Source organism: Ylistrum balloti, unplaced genomic scaffold (genome assembly GCF_031769215.1).
Source record: "Ylistrum balloti isolate Yb309-2 unplaced genomic scaffold, AGI_CSIRO_Ybal_v1 Utg370542, whole genome shotgun sequence".
NCBI classification, from domain to species: domain Eukaryota; kingdom Metazoa; phylum Mollusca; class Bivalvia; order Pectinida; family Pectinidae; genus Ylistrum; species Ylistrum balloti.
In genome coordinates, this window is record NW_026782344.1 from 346,253 (window position 1) to 370,094 (window position 23,842).

The following is a 23,842-nucleotide window of genomic DNA, read 5'->3' on the forward strand; positions in this document are numbered from 1 at the left end:
AGAACAGTAAATATAAGATAACATTCTGAGGTCCTAAAATATCCTATTATGGAGCAAATGATTATTGGTATATCTATGTATTTTATCGGTGATGGCATTTCATGTCCATCATTATCACATGTACATATTTCATGATGATCATGATGATGATGACAACTATCCCAGCCAATTAGAAACTTTAAAATTGATTTTGATTCTAATATAAAACAGGTTTAACATGAAAAAAAACTAAATGAAGCGTGTAATATCACAGGAGCTAAAGGTAAATCCTTCAATAAATTTGAAATAGCAAATATCGTCATAGAAAAGTAAAAAATTAAAGCAATTTTAAGAAAATCGTTTGAATGAAAAAAGGAAAATAGCAATGTATAAAATTCATCTATATAGATATATATATTACATATAGACCAATCCATTATAACGATAGCTTATCATGTTAGGATATAAAAACATCTAATGATAAACTCTACATTTGCGTTAAGAAATAAATGTGCTTCATTACTATTTATATACACGAAAGACCAACACTTACAAGTGTTGAGATCAATGTTTTCACGGAGTTAAAAATCAGATATCTCAAGTATATACAAAAACTAAGGATCAAAAAGCGTTCACTGGAACAGCATGTGTGTCAAAATACGGGATACAGTAGAAGTCACTGATCGATTCGTGAAGTGTTCCGTCAAATACTTAATGTTGTTTTTATGTTTTTACAGTTTCGGTTCTAGTGCTTAAATACAACATTTTAATGTCCAAATTGATGTTGAAGCCCTTTCCAGCACGAGAGGTCAACGTGTGTATGATAATTTAATGACCAGCGGACACTATGATAGTAACGAACAATACCTACGTTTGGTAACCTTCCTGAAGTAGGGTTTAAATATGAGCCCGGGAGAAGATGACCCAGGTGTTCATGGAACTGTACCACTGTGACACTGTGAACCATGAATGTTGTTGATTGTATAAATAGGCTATTCTTTGGGTGTCCTTTAGAAACAGGTTTTCTTTCAGGATCAACAGACATGTTGACATAAATAAAATACGAATGATTCTCAAAACTAAACAAGTTTTGGAAACCAATCGTAAAAAACATCATTGTTCAATAGAAATGGAGAATTAAATGTTATTTTGTATCTCATGATAAAGAGACTAATGTCTATCACATCGAAATGTCCAGTCTGTTTCTTCAATTTCACTCAGCATTGGTTGAAGTCATTATGAACATACCGCACCGAAACAGATACCAATTATTTTGGATTTTCGTTGAAACATGTCCGCAACTGTTATTTACCAAAACAGAGTTGGAAAGTAACGAATATATTACGTAATACCAGACACTTCTCGCACGGTTAATATAATGGGACACTTTACACTCGAACGGCCATAAATCGCACCAGAATGTTCGAGATAATCACTTATCCAGCCTCAGTGTTATTATTTATAGTCACATGATCAAAGCAGAACAATACCTCGATGCCAGAAATAAGGTTTCCAAATTTGATATGATTCAACTTGACTTGAATACAAAGATCTTGAAAATTGTCTTCAGGAGTTGCATCCCTTCTTTGTTTGATTCATCATGAGACATATAAGACGGGCTATATATCATGCACGTGTTTATCAGACTTTGGTTTAAAATGTTCTCTTGGTTCTTGGATGTTTTTCTCCTCCGGGAAATTTCTGTTAACTGGATCTTAATAATTAAGCTGTCTTCAGGTCCGCTTTTCAAACACCACACTTTTTCGTCTAGTTTTTAAAGGTGGGGTTAATGACGGATACATCCAAGGCCTCTGCAGATTGCGTGGTCGGTGATTGAGCCTTAAGTTTCTTAACTTCATTTCGGAGATGAAGGATATATGCAATCATTAATAACATCACAAGTCCTAGGACAGTGACAGTTACCCAGAACGTCTTCATAGTATAGGCATCTACAATGACAAATTTTTTTTTAAGGTAATGTAAACAACAGAGTATTAAATCATTCTTAACAACATATATTTACATTTATGATGCAATTTCACTGCATAGCCTGACAAGAAATAAGTGTTATTCCAGGTGCAATAAAGAACCCTTAAATGTATGTTAATTATAACGTCATCATTTTTGTCTTGGAAACGTCAATCGTATACTGTGAAAACGGTTGTTTTATTCGTCAGATTCGCTTTAGACAATGAATAGTTTTAGTTTAAATCCAGTTATGGTCTGAAAAAGACAGCAACACATGATGTAAATGTAACTATAAGCATTGAATGGGTTTGTTATGTTTGTCTCGGTAAATTAGTTTTCCTGGTAACGTCATATTTATATCTGTTTGCAATGTTATGCCATTTAAGTGTTAAAGAGTGGTCGGCTGGCATAGTGGTACCACAGCTTTTTTTTTAAACCTAGGCGTCCGGGGGTTTGATTTCCCGAATGGACGTGACAAGGTTGGGTCCCCGCCCGACCACTTGCGTATTCAACAGGTATTACGCCTACCTAAACCTGCCCAACAAGAGTTATTTATATAAAGGGAAACTTGTTTCGCAATTGTTAGCAGATAGATAAAGTCTAAACCGATATTATCCATGTAATGCGAGTTTCCTCCTACACATATCGATATAATTACACACCGTAGACATTACCTACAATCTGATTAAAGAATCCATTCAATCTGACCTTTCTGAGATTTCTCTGGTGTCTCAAAGCTTTGAAAAGTTAATACGTTACGTTATTTCCTTACTGAATGTGAAATATGTAACCACAGTCTCGATCAATAACGCAAGATGTAGTTTCTAAAATTTAGAATTATATAAATGTAACATCCCATATTGTATCCAGGTAGTAAACCAATGCCCAATGTAAACTACCTGTTATTGTTTATTGGTGGTAACCAACACACTAATGTAAACTACCCATTATTGTTTACCGTTGGTAACCTACACACTAATGTATCCGTTATTGTTTACCGGTGGTAACCTACACACTAATGTACCCATTATTGTTTACCGGTGGTAACCTACACACTAATGTACCCATTATTGTTTCCAGGTCGAACCCATCACCTATGATAAACTACCAACTTTTGTGTCCTACGATTACATTATTTGACGCTTTCTTAGCACGTCAATGCACATCAATTGTCTTTTATTACATACCATCTTCAGTATTTCGTCTCGGCATTGTATCTTTATCAGACTCAGTTGTTGTGACCTCTGTTATTCCTTGATTTTCTCTGTAAGCCGACGGAAATCCGCGACAGTCTGGAAAACCTGTTGGAGGGGTAGGATGTATGCCGAATGAGTTGTTTATCAACATTGCCATGCCATCCGTGCTGTGTAGCTCAATATGGCAGTGCATTATCCAAACTCCGGGATTATTAGCTTTAATCCTGACTACTGCGTATCCACCACTTGGAATTATGATCGTATCCTTACGCGTTGCGTGAGCAAGTTCGATATTCGGTATATTACCTCCTAACCAATTTGGATCACTCCAAGTTGCATCATTACAGAAACTTTCGTCCTGATTTCCTGCACCACGACAGTCAATGTCTGTATTCTGTGAAATGTATTGGCCTGTAGTTTCATTATATGTGGCGAATCCCATTTTCACAACATAGAACGAGTAACCATGCAAGTGGATAGGATGAGCCCATCCCCTTCCCTTTCCCATATTAAGGAAGACAAATTGAACCACATCATTATGCTTTATCGGTAAGGAATACATGCATTCACAAATTCTTTCTTCTCCGCAGTCAAATTTTTCACAATTTGTTTCAATCTCTTGGGGTTGAGTTAAAGCTGAAACCTGTGGAAGAATGAACTTACGTCCGTTCACGGAGCCGGGTGTAAAAGTTGTTCCTGGAAATGCAAAGTTTAGAAAATGCTCCCTAAAATCCCCGTCTTGGCCTTCAGATGAAGGGGCAGGGTCATTATTTGATGTAGATTTCAATTCATCAAAACGGATACAACGTGTAAATGCGGACGCTGGGTAAAAGCTAAATGGACAGTTTACAACTATGCACTCAGATGACGCTGTACATGGTTGTTTCGACGAAGTTGGTTCACTTACAACCGCTGTGTTGTATCTTAGAATTGCCAAAGCTCTGTGCATATTGTTACTTTCTAATGACTCGGCACGGATCCAGTAATTGCCAATCGACTGATTTGCATTTAGGATGAAATCGTATCGTTCACCCGGACTTATAATGAAGGACTCGGCTGGTTCAGGCTGAAAGTCGTATCCATCCGAGGCAAGAAGTGTGATGTAGTGATTATCAACAGAAACCCTAAACGGATATAAACCTCCGACATTTATAACTCTGAACCTGTACTGATTCATGTGTGTAACCGGAAAAACTTCGAGTGGGGCATTGTTATGTACGTCTGCCTCCATATCAGTGTAGTACCTCCCTCTGCCGTTGATAAGAGCTGATGTTAGTTTGAACCGACTGAAGAAAGTACCATCCAAGGATTTGGAAGTTTCAAGCAATGTCCGATTTTCAAATACTCCATACACCATTTTCTGATGATCCATGTCTGAATCCCAGTCATGATTCCAACCCTGAACTGTAATTACATGCTCTTGCAGGTTCAGTGTTGGATTTTTCTCTCGAATGATCAGTGCGCCATTGAGACCCTTTGTCCGTTGTGATCCTACATGGGAGTGATACCAATACGTCCCCTTTGGTTCTGCAACGAAATCGTACGTAAAAGACTGTCCTGGAAGTATAGGACACTGGGAAACAAATGCCACTCCATCCATCCACGGACTGTTGTGTTGTGGAAGACCATGCCAATGGATGGCAACCGTGTCAGACTGCAATTCGTTGATGACGTTTACTTTGAGCCTCTGTCCCTCGTAAACAATGATAGGAGGACCTGGAAGACTTGAGTTAACTACAGTTACAAGCCTCTCTTGTTCCCAACCATCTGCCGTAATGACCTCACTCATGGGAACATCAGAGCTTTGGTCAGGATTGCTGACGTCATACTTGTAGAGTTTTCCCTTATGTGGATACACCTTTCGGTGGATTTCATGCATCATTGTCAACTTATGGTGAATGACAAGAGTTGTCTCACAAATGGTGGCATCCTTGTCACATTCGAAACATGTGCCTTTTTCAAATATGCCTACCATTAAAAGTAACAGTACCTTTAAGATTCTTTCATGGTCCATGTTGAACCTGCCAATGGAGAGAAATAAATATAGTATTGTAATACTTTACAACTAACAGTGCATGATTTTTTTATTAAGATTTACATGGCGGGTATCATCGATGAAGCAGGAGATGCTTAACCTTCTGAAACACCTGCTCTTTCCCTCCTTTTCCCTGGAGGCGTCATATGTTTTCTTTGTGCATAATTGCCCTATTTCGTTGAATTTAAATTAAAACTCTTCTGACACATAGGTATTTTCTTTTAAGTTTTCTATTTCAATTAATCTTTTAAATTATAGTGAAGTATCATTTTCCGAAAAAAAATATATAAGATCTAACTAATAAATGAACAATTTCGAAACATGTAAGAAAAAATTAAGGGGCACGTCCCTTCAAAATGTGTATATGAATGTGAGGCTAGAACAGTAGCGATAGTCTAGGATTTTATGTAACCTTATAAATGATTCTTTGTACAAGTTAAATATCCTATCTGTATATGTGCCTAAATGTGTACCATGCCAATAAATTGTCTGTTGACAATAAGGTTTAAAAACATGTCTCGGGCATACACAAAACCTAATCATTTGTGAAGGAGAGAAGGATATTCCGAGACTGACTGATTGGTAAGCTGATAAAAATCTGGTATTCCGAATGCTCTAGATATCTCTTACATCGAAGTCTCCTTCTTACTGATATATATATATATATATATATATATTTAATTTGGCTCATTCCTCAGGTTACGTTCAGTTCCATTATTAATAAGAAAATTGATTTTACTTCACCTTTTAAAACATTATGGAAACACTGAAACATCAACAAAATCTTCATTCTATGTAAATGGAATAAAATATTAATGGATACAAACTTAAGAAAGTTTTGTCAATTTTAGATGATTGAGCATGAAGTAGCTGTAATTTGAGGATTCGTTTGTAATGTGATAGGACTAAAATGTTAGGATGACATTCAGGAAAATCAGAAACGAGGGAAATAAATGTCGAGATATGGACGGGAAAGTGCAATAAATTAAGTAAATTCAACGTTTTGAGACTGGATGATTTAACAAAAAAATAATAAGAAGAAAAAAAACTAACGAAACGCAGGTATAAGTATGTATACTGAAAGGTGAATAATTTTGAAGTATGCAAAATATGTAATTTTCTTGTGTCTGCGTTTTGGAACAATTCTGTTGCATGAGTAGACAAACACATTAATAACGACGACGTATAGTAAACAATTGGCTAGAAATAGAAAAGTCACAGGGCACTTGTAAAAGAAAGATCTTTTGTTTCGGAAAGGTACACCTACTCCGCTTTATCGGTGACACCTACCATTTAAATCGTAGACGAGATTGACAACTTAACAGACAGCTCAAGGATAATGATTATCACAACGTGAAATTTTTAGTTGTATAAAGAATTACGATGAATAGCTTTTGTCAAACACTAGAGAAAAAAAAAACAGTCTCGCCATAGCTACAGTAAATAACAGGTTTCGCTTGCCTTGCGGGATTTCTCGGGCATGTCACCGCATTAGCCTACGTGTATCAAATAAACATACCTGACCATCGTTTTGTAACCATTTCGTACGAAACAAACTGTCGAATGTCGAATCAGATATATTTTTGATGTATTTCAGAGACACAGTTACACAGGTGGACGGTTATGAAGGTAATGACGGTCTTTGGTCAATGATAAGGACTAAAACAGAGTATTACATAAGATTATAGTATAAGATCTTACAGTGACTTACTTACCTGTTCGCATGCCTCAGGGCTCACACACTGCTTGCGTGTAAATAAAGAATAAACGTATATATGATATATATATATATATATATAATGACTCTAATCCACCGGCACGTCCTCCGCCAAGCAAATAGTTGTGGTTTAAATTTTGAGGTGCTCATATACCACGCTTGGTTTTCTTCTGCATGTAACATAATACATAATCGAAGTGAGGACTTGAATTTTAAAATTTAATCTTCAAAAAAATCACATTTTCCTATTATCATATAAGGCAATGCTCTCTTCTGTAAAAATAATAATACAGAGTGTTCAAACTTTCGTCTCTGTCCTGCAGTACCAAGTATTTATTGTTCTAGATCTTATTTTACACGGATTCTTGTGTATTGTTTATTTCCCACGTCTTGTTTAAAATTCTAGGACAAATTTTAACCCTTACCTTTTTTAGCAGGTATGTGGAATGAATTACAATGTCGATCCAGAATTGGTCAGTCAGAGCAAAGGTACTCCTGTAATGACGACATAAGTTATCACTCTGCAGGAAGTATCGGTGTCTTCGTATGAACACATATAAGTGAGGTGAGGTCAACAGGGGTGTTCAGTAGCCAATCACTGGACCGTAAGTATTTTTTTTCCAAATCCTTCCTCTGAAAAATCTAATAGAATTTTATTCGTTTTTTATTTAGTCTTTTTTGCTTTTGTTGAAATAATTTCTTTCTTAATGCACTTTTTTAATCATGGATATGTTAGCCTTGAACACCCGACAACGAAACATGAAAAACGTAGTACTGACGGTACTAATAGTACACACATCACCCTTGGGAGGCCTCTGTAAAAACGTATAACGACACTACATTTACCTCAATAGGAAGCCAACTGTCAACCACATGATGCACAGGATGAGGAGGTTGGAACACAATAAAATGAAGAGGAGTTTGCGTAATTAGAATACAGGATGATATAAACATGTCAACAATAAGGTACTATTTACTGAATTGTACAGTCATCGCGATTGCAGACGGAAGACACTACAAGACATATTTTAACTCATATGCGTCACGTTCTTCAAAAATTAAGGCAATAACAAATTTGATTAATAACTGAGCTATTGCACCTCCCCATCTAGGTTTTGACATTACTTACGATCAACTCTGATTTTTCTTATGTATGCATAGGTTTCAAATTTATATCCTTAATATAACCGACGACTCGTGGTCGAACTAATAGTATAATAAATTCAGTTCGTCACAGTATTTAGTTCTTAATTCATATCTAAATGAGCATATTTTACGCAGTTTAAATTTGGTTTAAACAGGCGATTTCCACAAACACAAAAAATTGAGAAAAAAAAACAAAACACCGAAGGACAAGAATATTTTAAAAATTCATGTTACTCAAATACTGCAAGTTTTTCAATATCTCACAAAAAATCTGTGTATATAAACTTTTTTCACAGATATTGATAATTTCCTGTATGTAATTCTAGATAATAACACAGTACTTGCCGTACATTCTCTCCATACACACCTTAACAATACAGGTGAATTGACTGCTATCTGGGATCTAATAGATATAAATAGATTAGAAAACCTGACTCAGCCAACTCATAAATATTCTTCTGACATAACACCATACCAGCTCTTACGTTTACACTTGAGATGGGTTTTAGACCAATGTTCATATCATATACTGAGTTGGTAAATAATTCTATCAAGTTTCTAAATTATTATTTGAAACAGATGTTGTCCGGCAGTTTCATGCACGTGAACTTTAGGTCAAAATCTGGCAATAGCTGTACATGGTTTTCTAGACACACATGTACATATTATATTGTACTCAATATACATATACTTTGTTTACATTGTATAGGAGGAGCGCGAGTATATTCCATGTTTTACCTCCCTTCGTTTGTATTATCGGTGTTAAACATTCTTTTCAGAAAAAATAGCAATTGATATATATTTTTTTATATCCTGGCCATCCTATGGAAATAGTTTACATAAGCTATGCCTGTCATTCAATCTATATTTAACACTCTTAGGAGTTTAATGGGATATTACAAATAACATAAATTTAAATAATCCAAAAGTCCCCTATGGCCTGTACTTTGACCTATACTATGATCCTTGTCATGGGTGTGAGCCAGGGTACACATCTTACCCCAAAATTTGTTTAAAAACCTATAATTAATAATTAAATTGGGTCAAATCCTTTTCACTAAAGTCTGTTGCTTGTTTCGAACGCAAATTTAAAGCTAAGTATTACAATTGACCTAGATTTACATATCAAGTGTCATTAAGTGTTTATTAGTTTATGTTTTGTTTCCATATTAGGAGTGCTAAGATAAAATAGATTATACACGTGTATGTTTCCTATATTTTGTGATCAAGTCTAGCCTGGATTGTATTAAAAATCCTTAAACTAGACTTTAGACCACACAGCCGGACATATGGAAGTAGTAAGTGTAAGCACCATTCAAAAGGAACGTATTATATTTTGGTCTGTAGGTTATCCAGTACTTCTAAAACCACCGACCAAGTTATATGAAAACTTTGTAGTTAACTACGCTAGCTGAAGCGCTATTGAAGAGGGTTATATGACCGGAAATATGGTTGCTGTGTTAAACTAGATACATCTTCCAATATAAAATGAGATTATTTACTGATTCTGATGAGATATTTATACCATTTCCAAATTGCAATACTTTCGATTTTATAACGCAAATGTTTAAAAGGTTTGGGAAAACCCCTCTTTTCATAATAATAATAAATTGAGTGAAACATAATTATCCACGTCTTCAAGTGATTCTTTATCTAGAATTGACACTGTCTTCTCACAATCGCAGTTTAACATAGTGACTACAGAATAATAACTACATAATACAGTAGTGTGTTAGATCGGTGTATCAAACGTCAGTAAATCCTTCCACGGAAATATTTAATGTACAAATTTTTTTTTATATTTATTTTATTTTTGCATTTTTTCATTGTATGTACACAAAGAAGTTCACACACACACGCCCTTACATACATACATACATATGTCCAACATGTATCATCATACACATTATCATCACACACATCATCATTAAACATGTATCATCATACACATCATCATCATACACATCATCATTAAACATATATTCTCATACACATCATCATCATACACATCATCATTAACATGTATCGTCATACACAGCATCATTAAACATGTATTATCATACACATCATCACCATACACATCACAATTAACGTGTATCATCATACATATCATCATCATACAACACATCACCATTAACCTGTATCATCATACACATCATCCTCATACACATCATCATTAAACATGTATTATCATACACATCATCATTAAACATGCATGTATTATTATACACATCATCACCGTACACATCATCATTAAACATGCATGTATTATTATACACATCATCACCATACACATCACCATTAACATGTATCATCATACATATCATCCTCATACACATCATCATTAAACATGCATGTGTTATCATATACATCATCATTAAACATGTATGTATTATTATACACATCATCCTCATACACATCATCATTAAACATGTATTATCATACACATCATCATTAAACATGTATTATCATACACATCATCACTTACATGTATTATCATACACATCATCCTAATACACATATATATCATCATTAACATGCATCATCATACACATCATCACTAACATGCATCATCATCATCATCATCATCATCATCATCATCATCATCTACGGATTTGTCAATTGTGAGTGTTCATCATATATCTAATGTACAGCATAAATAATCAACTTTTTTATATTTACTTTATTTTTTGCATTTTTTCATTGTATGTACACAAAGAAGTTCACACACACACACGCCCTTACATACATATGTCCAACATGTATCATCATACACATTATCATCACACACATCATCATTAAACATGTATCATCATACACATCATCATCATACACATCATCATATCATCATCATCATACACATCATCATTATACACATCATCATCATACACATCATCATTAACATGTATCATCATACACATCATCATTAAACATGTATTATCATACACATCATCACCATACACATCACAATTAACGTGTATCATCATACATATCATCATCATACAACACATCACCATTAACCTGTATCATCATACACATCATCCTCATACACATCATCATTAAACATGTATTATCATACACATCATCATTAAACATGCATGTATTATTATACACATCATCACCGTACACATCATCATTAAACATGCATGTATTATTATAAACATCATCACCATACACATCACCATTAACATGTATCATCATACATATCATCCTCATACACATCATCATTAAACATGCATGTGTTATCATATACATCATCATTAAACATGTATGTATTATTATACACATCATCCTCATACACATCATCATTAAACATGTATTATCATACACATCATCATTAAACATGTATTATCATACACATCATCACTTACATGTATTATCATACACATCATCCTAATACACATATATATCATCATTAACATGCATCATCATACACATCATCACTAACATGCATCATCATCATCATCATCATCATCATCATCATCATCATCAACATCATCATCTACGGATTTGTCAAATTGTGAGTGTTCATCATATATCTAATGTACAGCATAAATAATCAACTTTTTTATATTTATTTTATTTTTTGCATTTTTTCATTGTATGTACACAAAGAAGTTCACACACACACGCCCTTACTTACATACATACATACATACATACATACATACATACATACATACATATAAGAAAAAAGGAGAGAAGAGACAGATTATGATAGAAAATGGTTAGATAGAGGAGAGAAAGAAGGCAGATGGCTAGAGAGAGGAAGAGAGAAAGAAAGCAGATAGGGAAGGAAACAGGAAGGAATTCAAGACTTAAATAAAACTATATAAGGCAGATGGTGATTTTAAATAATTTACCAAACTGCAAATTTGTTGGTACAGATGATGGCCATTGTCAGGGACTGGTAACCATATCAGGTTTATTGATTCATATTCAAAATTAAGTATTGAGTATCTTAATTATGTTTGAGTAAAAAAATCATACATCGATATAGTAACAGAGTGGTAGTATACGTGATATATTTTTGAACCTTATAATAATCATGGATGGCACAGGTTAGAGCATTAATGCTGAGGGACTTATGTAAACATCTAGTTCTGTAAATATATTGTTTTATGAGTAAAATAATTTGGTTATCAACACTATATATTAGGTTGGTCCCATTATCTATCTTGCCAAAAAGTATTGTTTGTTTGTTAACTGTAAAAGGAATATATAAAGCATCTAGTAATCTATCTAGACTTTGCAAAAGATTCTGGACTTCATCACATTCCCAAAACAGGTGTACAATTGTTTCTGTCTCAGCATTACAGAGAGTACATAAAGGACTATCTAATATCCTTACTTTAAAAAGAAATGAGTTTGTAGTTAAGATGTTGTGGGAAATTCTAAACTGTAGCCATTGAAATTTGGAACTTTTAGTGACTTGAAAAGGTAATGTATATATAGCTAGCCAGTCATCATTTGTGAAATCAAAATGTTCCCCCCACTTTTCCCTTCCCTTGGACACAAGTGATTTAATATTGTTAAGTATTCCATAAAATCTCTTTGAACCTTTATTGATATCTAAAAAAATAGATATGTGGACTGGTAGAGTAGGACGTATAAATTTATACTCAACAATATTATAATTCTGCAAGCTTTAATGTACAAATTACTGTCCCTCTGAAATATAATGGTAACTCATGGGTGGAACTGCTTTTCAAGCAGAAATTGCTTCATAAATGATAAAAAAGACTTTGTGGTTATAAAATATTGTCTGAAACTTCAACTGTTCTAGATACACTGTGGTGTTAACTACAGTGCACTAGTTTTAGCTACAGTGCACTAGTGTTAACTACAGAGCACTATGACGTTAACATCATTGGACAACGTTGGTCACTCGTGAATTTTCAAAGCGAAGAATAATCTTAAACTCGGTTAATATTTTACACAAGTAAGAAAGAAGGAAGATTGTTGAATTAAGGAGTGAGAATGTAGGTACAAAACTTTACGGTATATCATATGTCATCCTTATTATGGATACTATATCAACGTTAATTTGTCTACGTATATCAATCAGTATTTTGATGTATGTTGGAATTATATACCTAAACATTGAATTTCAACAAGCTTAATTATTTAAACATATCAACATGCAGTAAATGTGATACTCATATAATTAGGTTGAGTAGCCTTCAGAGCAGGGATATGGTCATCACAGTCTGGCATGAGTACACAGTATGATTTAACAAGGGACAGGTAAAACAAAGCAATTGAGTGCTCCCTCTCCTACCCACCCCAGGCCTGTTACCTGTTATAAACAATGAAGGTCTGCAAAAACTCTCCAATTGGTGTTGTTAGATAATTGTTTTGCCTCCAGGGCAGGGAATCATAGTAGGATAGGAGGTTCCCGATTTGCCCAATTTTTATGTGACAAAGAAAGATATTGTTTTAAGAAGACAATAGCAAAATAATAATCATTTCCATACCAACAATATCTTTCACCTGAATTTATTTACCTGTGTTTTTACCTGTTTTATCGTTTATTATTGATATCATATTAGATACTTTAAATCATTTATTTTCAATTTATTCTTTTAAGTGAGTAAAGTAGCATGATAAATAGTCAAATACTTTATATGAAATACATCAAATAATGTTACATTTAATGATACACATTACATATATTTTAAAATTATTTTTATACAAATAAAATGTATATGGCTCAAGGAAGCCTCAACCTGTATAGATAAATGCAGATAATCACTGCATGATATTACGTGTCACACATATATTACCTCATCCATTCAACCTCACATATCAGTATTTGTATAAGTATGCATGAACTGGGACCAACAGTTTGTGATCAATATATGGTCTATACAAGTATAAAGATGTTCTACTCCAGTACGAGTGTTAGATCAAAACAAAGAGATCTCAAGTATTACTAACTATAATTTTGTCAGGTTTTCAAAGCAATCTGCCTGGACTATTTCATAATGAGGAAAACTGAGAAGACCGGCTGCACCTGACGTTCACTTGGAATTAAAAACCAAAAACAAATTAAATATTATCTACATGGGTGACATTGAATATGTTAAAGCAACCACAGAGAGTTATTAACTGTGTGATTTCAGCAATATTGGCCTGTCGTTAAACGTATGTTAATGAACACAATTATTTTTTTAGTATTGTCGCCGGTTGCTTTCAGCAAAACAACAAAATTATTGAATAGATATATCTCTCTCTCTCTCTCTCCCTTCTCTCTCTCTCTCTCTCTCTCTCTCTCTCTCTCTCTCTCTCTCTCTCTCTCTCTCTCTCTCTCCAGGTAAAACCCTCTCTCTCTCTCTCTCTCTCTCTCTCTCTCTCTCTCTCTCTCTCTCTCTCTCTCTCTCTCTCTCTCTCTCTCTCTCTCTCTCTCTCTCTCTCTCTCTCTCTCTCTCTCTCTCTCTCTCTCTCTCTCTCTCTCTCTCTCTCTCTCTCTCTCTCTCTCTCTCTCTCTCTCTCTCTCTCTCTCTCTCTCTCTCTCTCTCTCTCTCTCTCTCTCTCTCTCTCTCTCTCTCTCTCTCTCTCTCTCTCTCTCTCTCTCTCTCTCTCTCTCTCTCTCTCTCTCTCTCTCTCTCTCTCTCTCTCTGTTCTTTTATATATGGGACAGAGATTTATTTTTTTTTCTTGTTACAGTCCAGTATAGCAGCTATGTAAATACTACATCGGGGTCTAGCATATTTCTAGAACATTATATTCATGCTTCAACTTACCACTTCCGGTTCCTTTTTGACCTGTGAAAATTTCAAACAATAGTTCGGATACATGTATATGAATACATATACAATGATGTGATGTATGTGGTGGTGACCTACATCTTTTAGCCATTCTAGATGTGGCTTATAGGTTTCTTGATCCCCTTGATTCCTATTTTTATCTCATCCACCACCGAGGGAAAAACAAACCTTTTTTTATTTTCTTCTTGTTGGTGAATAAGAAAAAGTCATTTGCCTTTCTAAAGAACGTCACATTAATCGCCAATGTGGAATTGACTGGCATTACCAGGTTTAGTATCTTTCTCCGTCCTCCTCGCCAACGATCTCGATTAAAAAGAAATACTAAATATACTTGCCATTGCGCCGGAAAGTCCAAGCTGCTCTTGCCGTCAAATTTATAAAACTAGTGTGGTAATGTGATAGTTCGAGTTTAAAGTTCATAAAGTGATGTCCAATCTGCGTTATTATCCTAGATAATCGAGATATGTAAGCTTCAAGTGAACCTTTTGTAGAAATTGAATACAACCAATACAGTTTAAAAATTCATCAAAGTCTGTCTAGTCACTATTACACGATATTGCAAAATTAGATCCATATTCTCTCTCTCTCTCTCTCTCTCTCTCTCTCTCTCTCTCTCTCTCTTCATTTTCTAAGACAGAAAAAATAAATATCCACACTTCCAAATCTGTACTTGTCATAGGTTTTATGGTTGTAAAGGACATTGTTATATGAATTAAACATTTACCATCCATTTCACCTGTACAAGCTTAGATAAGAGGATGATAATGATTAGGACGGGGTCAACATCAGTTCATTAAAAGCGTTCGGGCCTGACGATACATAAGACACTACGAAAAGGCTTTAAATCCTGATAAATACTTACATACGCTTATCGAACTACGTACAGGATATTTATGTAAGTAGTTTTAAAAATTATGAAACTTTCTGATATATTTCTTACCTACTTATATATATAGATTATATTCTTTTATTGAGCAATATTTTCATCCCCTATTAGAATGTGAATCTTAATGATCACAGGTTTTGTTTTGTTATCATAGTCATATGATGCATGAAATTTGATTTTTTCCCCTTTTTACAGCAAACACAATTTGACTGTAACAATTCAACTTAAATCGACGGCATTAAAAATTCCTGTTTATCGAAATTGCTTTTCCTGGCCTCTATTTGCAATTTTCTTGAGTCTTTGACCTTGTTTTTATACGATGGGTATGCAAATATTGTTATCAATGCTGAAATCAACACTGACACACCCACTTGGCCACTAGAGTAGTGAAAGCTGACCCGAACACTGATAACCTATTACAATTTTATCAAGCGTGAGAAACCCTTCCTGTACCTGTAGGGAAACAGTCAACATTAGGTCGAAATAAGTGTCTTAATTATCGATATATCAGTAATAATCAGTAAATCAGGTACTATCAAGCGGTTTTACGTGTCCATTAGGTAAAAATAACTATACGGTATGGCGTGGTGTAAAAAAAACCATGTAATGATTGCAGATGGTGATTTTGTGTCTTTATATACATTATGATAGAACCTGGCCGATTATTGCTAGGTGTGGATTGTATAAATAGACAGTAATATTAAAAGATAGTAGTTTCCATATAAGTTGCTGTAGGCAATTGTAATGCTTGGCAGTAAGAGGATTTTTCAGGCGAAAGTCTGAAATTCTAATCAAATATGTGAGCCAGAGATGTTTTTCCTGATGATGTTTACATTTCAATTGTCATCAGATGTTGGAAATCTAAATTTCAATCTACAGTGTCACGGTTGATAGTATTCTTAAATCAGTACAAGGGCATTTTTATTGTATGAGACGACTGTGTAGCTTTCCTCTAGTAATCGTGAGACAACTTATATATAATTCGAGATTTTTATTCTAACGTTAAATTAGACATCGGGTATCCTCCATTTGTACAAGGTGACCACACGAGAGTTTTCTGTGGATTGGTGTCTGGCGAACATTTGTGTTGATATCAAAAATCAACTGTAATATATAACCAGTCATTACAGTCATACCCCACTGATTCTCATCCTCCTTGATCTATCACTACTCTCTAACGTCACGATCTTCACAAGAAAAGTAAAGTGGTAAGGTCCTAGAAAGCACTCTCAAAAATGTTAGGGTGATTGCCCCAAAAATACATTTACTGACGTGATTAAATGTTGTTAGGAATGTGTAAGGCTAAACGGTGTTTGAAACGACTGCAACCATAAAAGCAGCTGAATTGTTTAATACGAGATCATGTGATCGTTAGGCAATGTTATATGGCGTCAGTGTAACGTTTACATCATCTATTTTTAAGTAAATGATCTATATTTTGAAAGGTATTTGTAAATACTTTCAGGTGTAAGGTGCGACAATTATGATAAAGTATTCTCTGAATTTAAAGACCAATTTAATTTCAAAATTCTGTATCATTCTATTAATATTTAAAATTAATAGAAAATTAAATAAACCGTTTTGAATGGCCTAACTAACGATTTTTTACATGTGTTAGGTTTTATTTCGTTGATAGTTTTCTAAAATTCGCTTGCAAAAATGCCATGAATACAATACCGCATCAATGGTAATTTTAACGGGTCAAAATTTTCTTTAAAAAGCTCACATTTATATTCTTAAAAATTAAAATATTGCACGTTTGATGTAAGAGAACATCTTATAACAACGTTTCTCATTATTGCAAGGGCTAATTTTTCGCGATCAATGTAATGATCAGGTAAAAAGCGAAAATATTCCCCCGAAAATAAGCGAATATACGGCATCTGGTTTGGATCTTAGATCCAAGATGACTGCAAAGTAACCAAGACCTAAGAAAAATATAATTATCTAGTGAATTGTATCCGATACTCCCTTATCTTAAATATAGGTCGAACCAGTTAATCCAGTGAAAACAGGAGTACCAAATCTTCGACCAAAAAACTCAATAGTGTTTTCTTAGTAAATTACTTTGATCCTGAAATCCAGGAATAACATAGCACAGCAACAGACTTTTTTGTTAAACATTTTTAAGTTATAAATGTCAAGAGTTCTTTAGGAATTACTGACATCAGTAATTGTTCATCTTTGGATGTCTCTTTCAAGTCCGTATCGAGCCTTATATATAAGCTTTATTTACCAACACGCATACAGTTTCGCTAACTTTTTCAATGTTGTTTTGTATTGGCATCTGTGTTGAAGGAATAATATTGACTAAGCTACAATTGCATCTGAAATGTACATATAGTAATACAACATTGTCCATATACATATACACTTACGTTCAGGAAAGCTTCACGACAAACACACAGCAAACATTTTTAATGGGGACATCATCATGTTTCACATCATCATAGACGTACTAAAACATCAATGATCGCAATGGACATTCACTTTGCTTTAAATATTGACCCGTCCTAGATGTAATGGGTTACCTATAATGGGATAATAATTTGCAGGTATGGATTCGTCATTTTTTCAATCACGACGGAAACAATAGAAAATTATGTAGGTCGACAAAGTGTTCATTTTGTATCTTTCTGTTGGTAACAGTGCAAAGAGTTCATGACAAACACACATCATGCCATATGGGTTTATTTGCTTTCAACAAGATCGAAGATAAAGGTCAATGCACTGTGTTTTTATCTGTATGCTATAATATAATAGTTTATGGTAAGGTCTGTCATTAATCACGTCTATTATGCTGAAGGCCGATCCTACTACCAATATATGTGACAGCCTTAACACTAATTAGTATCATATTTCTCAGAATCTGATTACAATGTATTTTACATTATATCAGTTGGTTCCCATAGGTATGCCGTTAGTCTGTTGTACTTGCGACTTAATTAACTAGTTTTAGAGTGAAATATTACACGTGTTAATAATTCAATATAAAAATAACTCAAACTGTGAATTGTCTAATACAAAGATGGCAGTATCACCTCTCACATTTACATTAAGCCACAAAATACATCAATAGATGCATTTGAATTTTACCCGAGATGCATAGACGGAACCCATAACAATATACAAAGGACATACATGTAAACACACAACGTTATATTCCTTTTCTACTTCAGTTGTTACCAAATACTGCACTTTAAACAACATAGAGATGTTGATACTTCTTTTTTTTTTCTATTGCCAAGTTCGCTACGTGAGAGATTGCCTATATTATTAATTAAAAAATTGACGGCATATAGATGTGTATTGTCCTCATTGTTCTTAAAATGGATAATGAAACCTTGATGGAATATCGGGTTTTCTATCTATTCAACTTGTATTAGGAGGTATATATATATATGATAATAAGCTATGAAAATCATGTTCATTGTCGAAGAATTCTGAATTGTAATGAAAATGATTTTGGATAAAAAAAAACTTTCTTTATACTATGTTTATGATAGATAGTACTCAAAAGGATCAAATTATGTCCGATCGTCTTCAGATTGGCCCAGAGTTTTTGCTTTCCCTCCTTTCTTTCTCATTATTTACAACTTATGTGAAATATCAAATAGAGATCGTTCGATAATTTTGTTTTCAAAGTGGGAATGAATGACATTTTAAACGTTACAGCAAATCTGTGCCTTGCTGTTCATTGCTTAATAATACTTGCTTGCCGCGTGTACTTTTACCACGAGATCCATGTTTTTGTGAGTACTTCTATCACGGGATCCATGTGATTTGTAAGTTTTCTTTCACCAACAACGACAATGGAGCAAAGCAGGACAAACAAGTCTGAACTTATTGGATTCGTGAATCTTATCTGTAAGAAGGTGAAAAAGAAGCTGCAGCAAGAAAGCAGAGAGTAGGCACTTCAGGAACAAGATTATAAACAGGAGTAGTGAAATGACGGGCAGGAGATCGATGAACTAGAAAAAACTCATCAATAGAGAAACAGAAAGAGAACAAAGCGGAGCCACTTCAGGAACAAGATTATAAACAGGGGTAGCGAAAAGAGGAGCAGGAACTGGTAAAAACCATTAATAGAAAGGACAGAAAGAGAAGAGGGTGTGGCATTCAGAACAGTAGCAGAATGAGCAGAAGAAGAATGTAGAGTAGAGAAGGAGCAAGTGCATGAGGACCAGCAGACAGCAGAATTAGGATAAGCAAAAACAAAAAGAGAAGCAGGAGGGTTAAATAAATTTAGTTAGCTTTCCTGCGTATTTTAATTAGCGAACTTTTCACGTATACACGTCCTACCATTGGTACATTCCAAAAATTCATGTCGGAAATTTGGCTATTAAATGCCCCAAACACACCACATTGGCGATGCCACCAAGGTCCATATATCGCGGCACAATTAGCATGAACATACAAGTCGTTATCGCTGTCGACTGTTGTAAACTTCATCAAGTTATGCGCATAAAATCCAGCATAATCTGCGTAAGAATACGCATTTGACAGATATTCTTCGGTCACAGACATTTCGAACAATGTACTAGAGTTGCCAACCCTGAAATTTGTGTATTGGAAATAAATTTGTGAGTTATTCAACAACACTAGATCAAAATGAATCTGACTATCTGTCCAGGTCAACATGTGGATATAGGAAAGACCAAGCCAGTGGTCACCCACAGGACTACCCAGTCCATTCACCATCTGAGACCAGCTGGCCGTAACAAACTCTACGTCGCCGAGGGCCTGTTTTTGGAACACAGTCCAGCCGCCGTTAGACATGTCACAGTAAACTTGTACTGGAGTCGAGCCGTCCGGCTTTATCTCGTACACTCCATCTGAATGTCTGCCGGTCTCGTACAAATTCAGACAATCTGTCAAAGTAACAGGACGTAAATCTGTTGAGAAATTCACCCAGTTTTGAAATTCGTTTTTATAACTTCTGTAATGGCAGATAATCACATAATGTGACATTGACCATAATGGCTAACATCATCGCAAGTTATAAAAGCCTATTTAACCAATGGCTGTTCAAAGCAAATTGTTATGAAAATTCCAGTTGACTATTATGTCTTACGGCTCTTTCATGTTCTTTTTCTTCTGATTGATACATACCTGTGATGCATGCCTCGTGTTCCGAATCGAAGTAGGTTCCGTTCGGACAAACACACAGACCGTTGGTACATACGGATGATGACACCATCACACAATCGCCATCAGAGACGCACCCTCCAGAACGCATCACTACATAATGATACCAAGATATGAGATTTTGTAGGAGACAAACTCATTTCACAAACATCAGCTTACAATGTTTCTTTTTGCTCATGCAATTTGTTCACTACCATCATCACTTACATACAAGAGAAATACAACTGCGTTGTTATAATTAGTGACATTCTTCTTGGATGAAAATTCTTTTGAAAAACAATACAATAGTCCTACTTGTATCTGTGGGAATTAATATTTATTTTTCTTCTCCTAGTATCATTAATATATCTAAATGTCACCTGTACATCCAATGGGAGTGCTCTCCCCTGTCCAGGTACCGGATGAAGTGCATGTGCAGATTCCGCCTAAGAAGTAGTGGTTATCCATGCAGGTAAACTCCACTTGTGCCCCGACTAGATACAAAACAGTCCCATTCGTTGTTATAATTACCATCTCGGATGCATTTGAAGCAGTCGCCATGCTTAAGGATGGAATAGTGCTGCAAACTGTAACCCATGAAATGTCTAATGAGTTTAGTCTCACTGATGTAACTGAAGTCTTATATGCTATCTTTTAAAAGTTGAACGATTGTCAGGTGTTCGAATTACTCAATTTTGTTTTAAGCAACCAGAGATTTACAGAAGTTAAAAAACAGCAAGTGTAAACAACAAGAACGTACGTGCATGATAACGTGAGCGACAAATATGAATAAATCAAAGATTCTCATGGTAATCACTGGAAAGTACATGAAGAACAAAATCAAGCGTTCCTGAACGCAAAGCGTTTTCTGTTTCATCCACTGCATCGGTCTTGTACAACTCTTGGTAAATCTATGTAAAAATATGACACTCTCCAATAAGGACTAGATTTACCACAATGACACCAGCTGATACACTAACGAGTTTTGAGAGCATATCACTTCATATTTCATAAGGAAAAAGATGATTTCCAATGACATGTCAGTTAGCCACCTTAAAGCATGATTTGTAACTAGATACAATAGTGCCAGTAACACAGTTGTTTCGTACTTCTAGGACTCGTCGGTGATGTTGAGGGCCTAAATTTTGAAACCTAAGCTGCGACCGTGAAAAACCAAAATTGATCACAAGAAATGTCAATGTTTGAATAAAGGCCTTGTGGAAAGAAGATATAACTCCCACCACAGAAGACATCCGCTGTAGGTTGATTGATTAGAATGATATTGAGAATGTACGATTAATTAAAGGATTTCATTTTCTTTTCGTATGATAAATATGTACAATTTCAATAATATTGTTGAATGTGGCAACATGTGAAAGGTCTATAAAGAAATATTAAAAGAATATTACAAACTTAGACCAGTTACCGTTTAAAGTCATGCAATATCATTTTCCCTTAGATTTCAGAAATTAAGTTTTTTCCTATGTGATAAATAAGTACAACTTCAATGCTATTGTTGAACGTATCATCGGTTTTAGGTTTAACCAATTAAAACAATAATGAGAACACGAACCAATGTACGTTTAAAGTCATGCAGAACATAACAATACATATATTAGGCATAATGTTATAGATTCACGATAATGACAGTGTATTGGAATGCATGACATAACAATACATATATTAGGCATAATGTTATAGATTCACGATAACGACAGTGTATTGGAATGCATGACATAACAATACATATATTAGGCATAATGTTATAGATTCACGATAATGACAGTGTATTGGAATGCATGACATAACAATACATATATTAGGCATAATGTTATAGATTCACGATAATGACAGTGTATTGGAATGCATGACTTAAAAATTTTACTGCTCCTGTCCTTAGACGTTCGTACTAGTTCTACAAATATGTCTTTTGTTCAAATCGTTACCCATTTCAGCGATTTGAGTTTAAATAGAGTTTCGTTTGGATTGTATGGCAGAATTTTTTTCAGTTCTGATTTGGCTGTAAAACCTCATTCTCTGCAAGATATTACATTGAACATAATTAATATGATATTCAAGTTTTTGTTTTAAATAGATATAAGACGTACATTGCAAAGTTTGGAAAACATTTGTAGTTAACGAGCTTCATGTTGATATCTAGTCCTTTTACTTAAGCTTTGTTTCGGAATAGATGAGTTATCCTAACCAAGGTGCATCTTTAGGAGTAAAACCATACTCTTCTTAGTGTATAATTTGTTACGTATCAGAAATTCTTGTTTTCAGAAAATATCTGCATGGATATAAAACAGAAATATCATGAATCAACTATTCGATTTTGTTCATTAAACAGTTTGTGTCTTAAGAATATTTATCATTTATCAAATAACAAATCATTTACGCAATGCATATTGTTTATCAATGTGGAATATGTTCTCATACTACATACACAACAAGAAGATACTGACATATACAAAAACTATTAATCAAAGTGAAGTAAGATCAAACAAGCGGAAAACATTAACATATCTATGATTACAAACATTAAGAAGAAACCTGAAAACGTACAACGAAAATGAGATGAGATCAATTTATTCTATTGAAACTTTCTCAAACTGAGATAAGTGATAAGACAAAAGACTGGACATGCATATGAATACATCATAGATGTTGTAACAAAGTGAAATGCATATCACCATATCTGGTGAAGTTGATTCCTGTTGTTTATATCTTAAGCCTATAATGTTGATCAGTTGATTATTACAGTCCGTGTTAATCATAAAATATCTATCATCACATCAGATATTGCTAGATTGTGTAAGTGTACACGTTTCTACTTTAGTCTGAACGAATTAATTTGTTTAGTGATGAAAAATAAACGGCATATCGTATCCATGGTGATTTCTTTATGGAAGCCGCCATCTTCAGCTATCATTGCTGAAATTCTATCCAGTGATGTAAATGCTAAATGTTAAATAAGATTAAGATGTTATTGACGAACAAACATTGCATATTCCAAGT

The 23,842-nt window shown here is 34.4% G+C and overlaps 1 protein-coding gene across 1 annotated transcript; it reads right to left on the reverse strand.

The window, feature by feature from the left end:
• Positions 1-316: 316 nt before the first annotated feature.
• LOC132556068 (uncharacterized) lies at positions 317-21,385 on the reverse strand. The gene is made up of 5 exons (XM_060220459.1): positions 21,211-21,385; positions 20,810-20,938; positions 20,115-20,568; positions 3,135-5,164; positions 317-1,928 (listed from the first exon to the last, which is right to left on the reverse strand). The coding sequence occupies exons 1-5, from the start codon at positions 21,383-21,385 to the stop codon at positions 1,747-1,749; spliced, it is 2,970 nt and encodes a 989-aa protein (XP_060076442.1). The 3' UTR covers positions 317-1,746.
• Positions 21,386-23,842: the final 2,457 nt, after the last annotated feature.

Coding starts and splice junctions, on each gene's coding strand:
- LOC132556068 (XM_060220459.1), bottom strand. CDS start 21,385: ATGGCGACTGCTTCAAATGCATCCGAGATGGTAATTATAACAACGAAT. Junction 20,569..20,809: donor ACACGAGGCATGCATCACAG/GTATGTATCAAT, acceptor TTACTTTGACAG/ATTGTCTGAATTTGTACGAG. Junction 5,165..20,114: donor GTCGACAGCGATAACGACTT/GTATGTTCATGC, acceptor CTCCATTGGCAG/GTTCAACATGGACCATGAAA.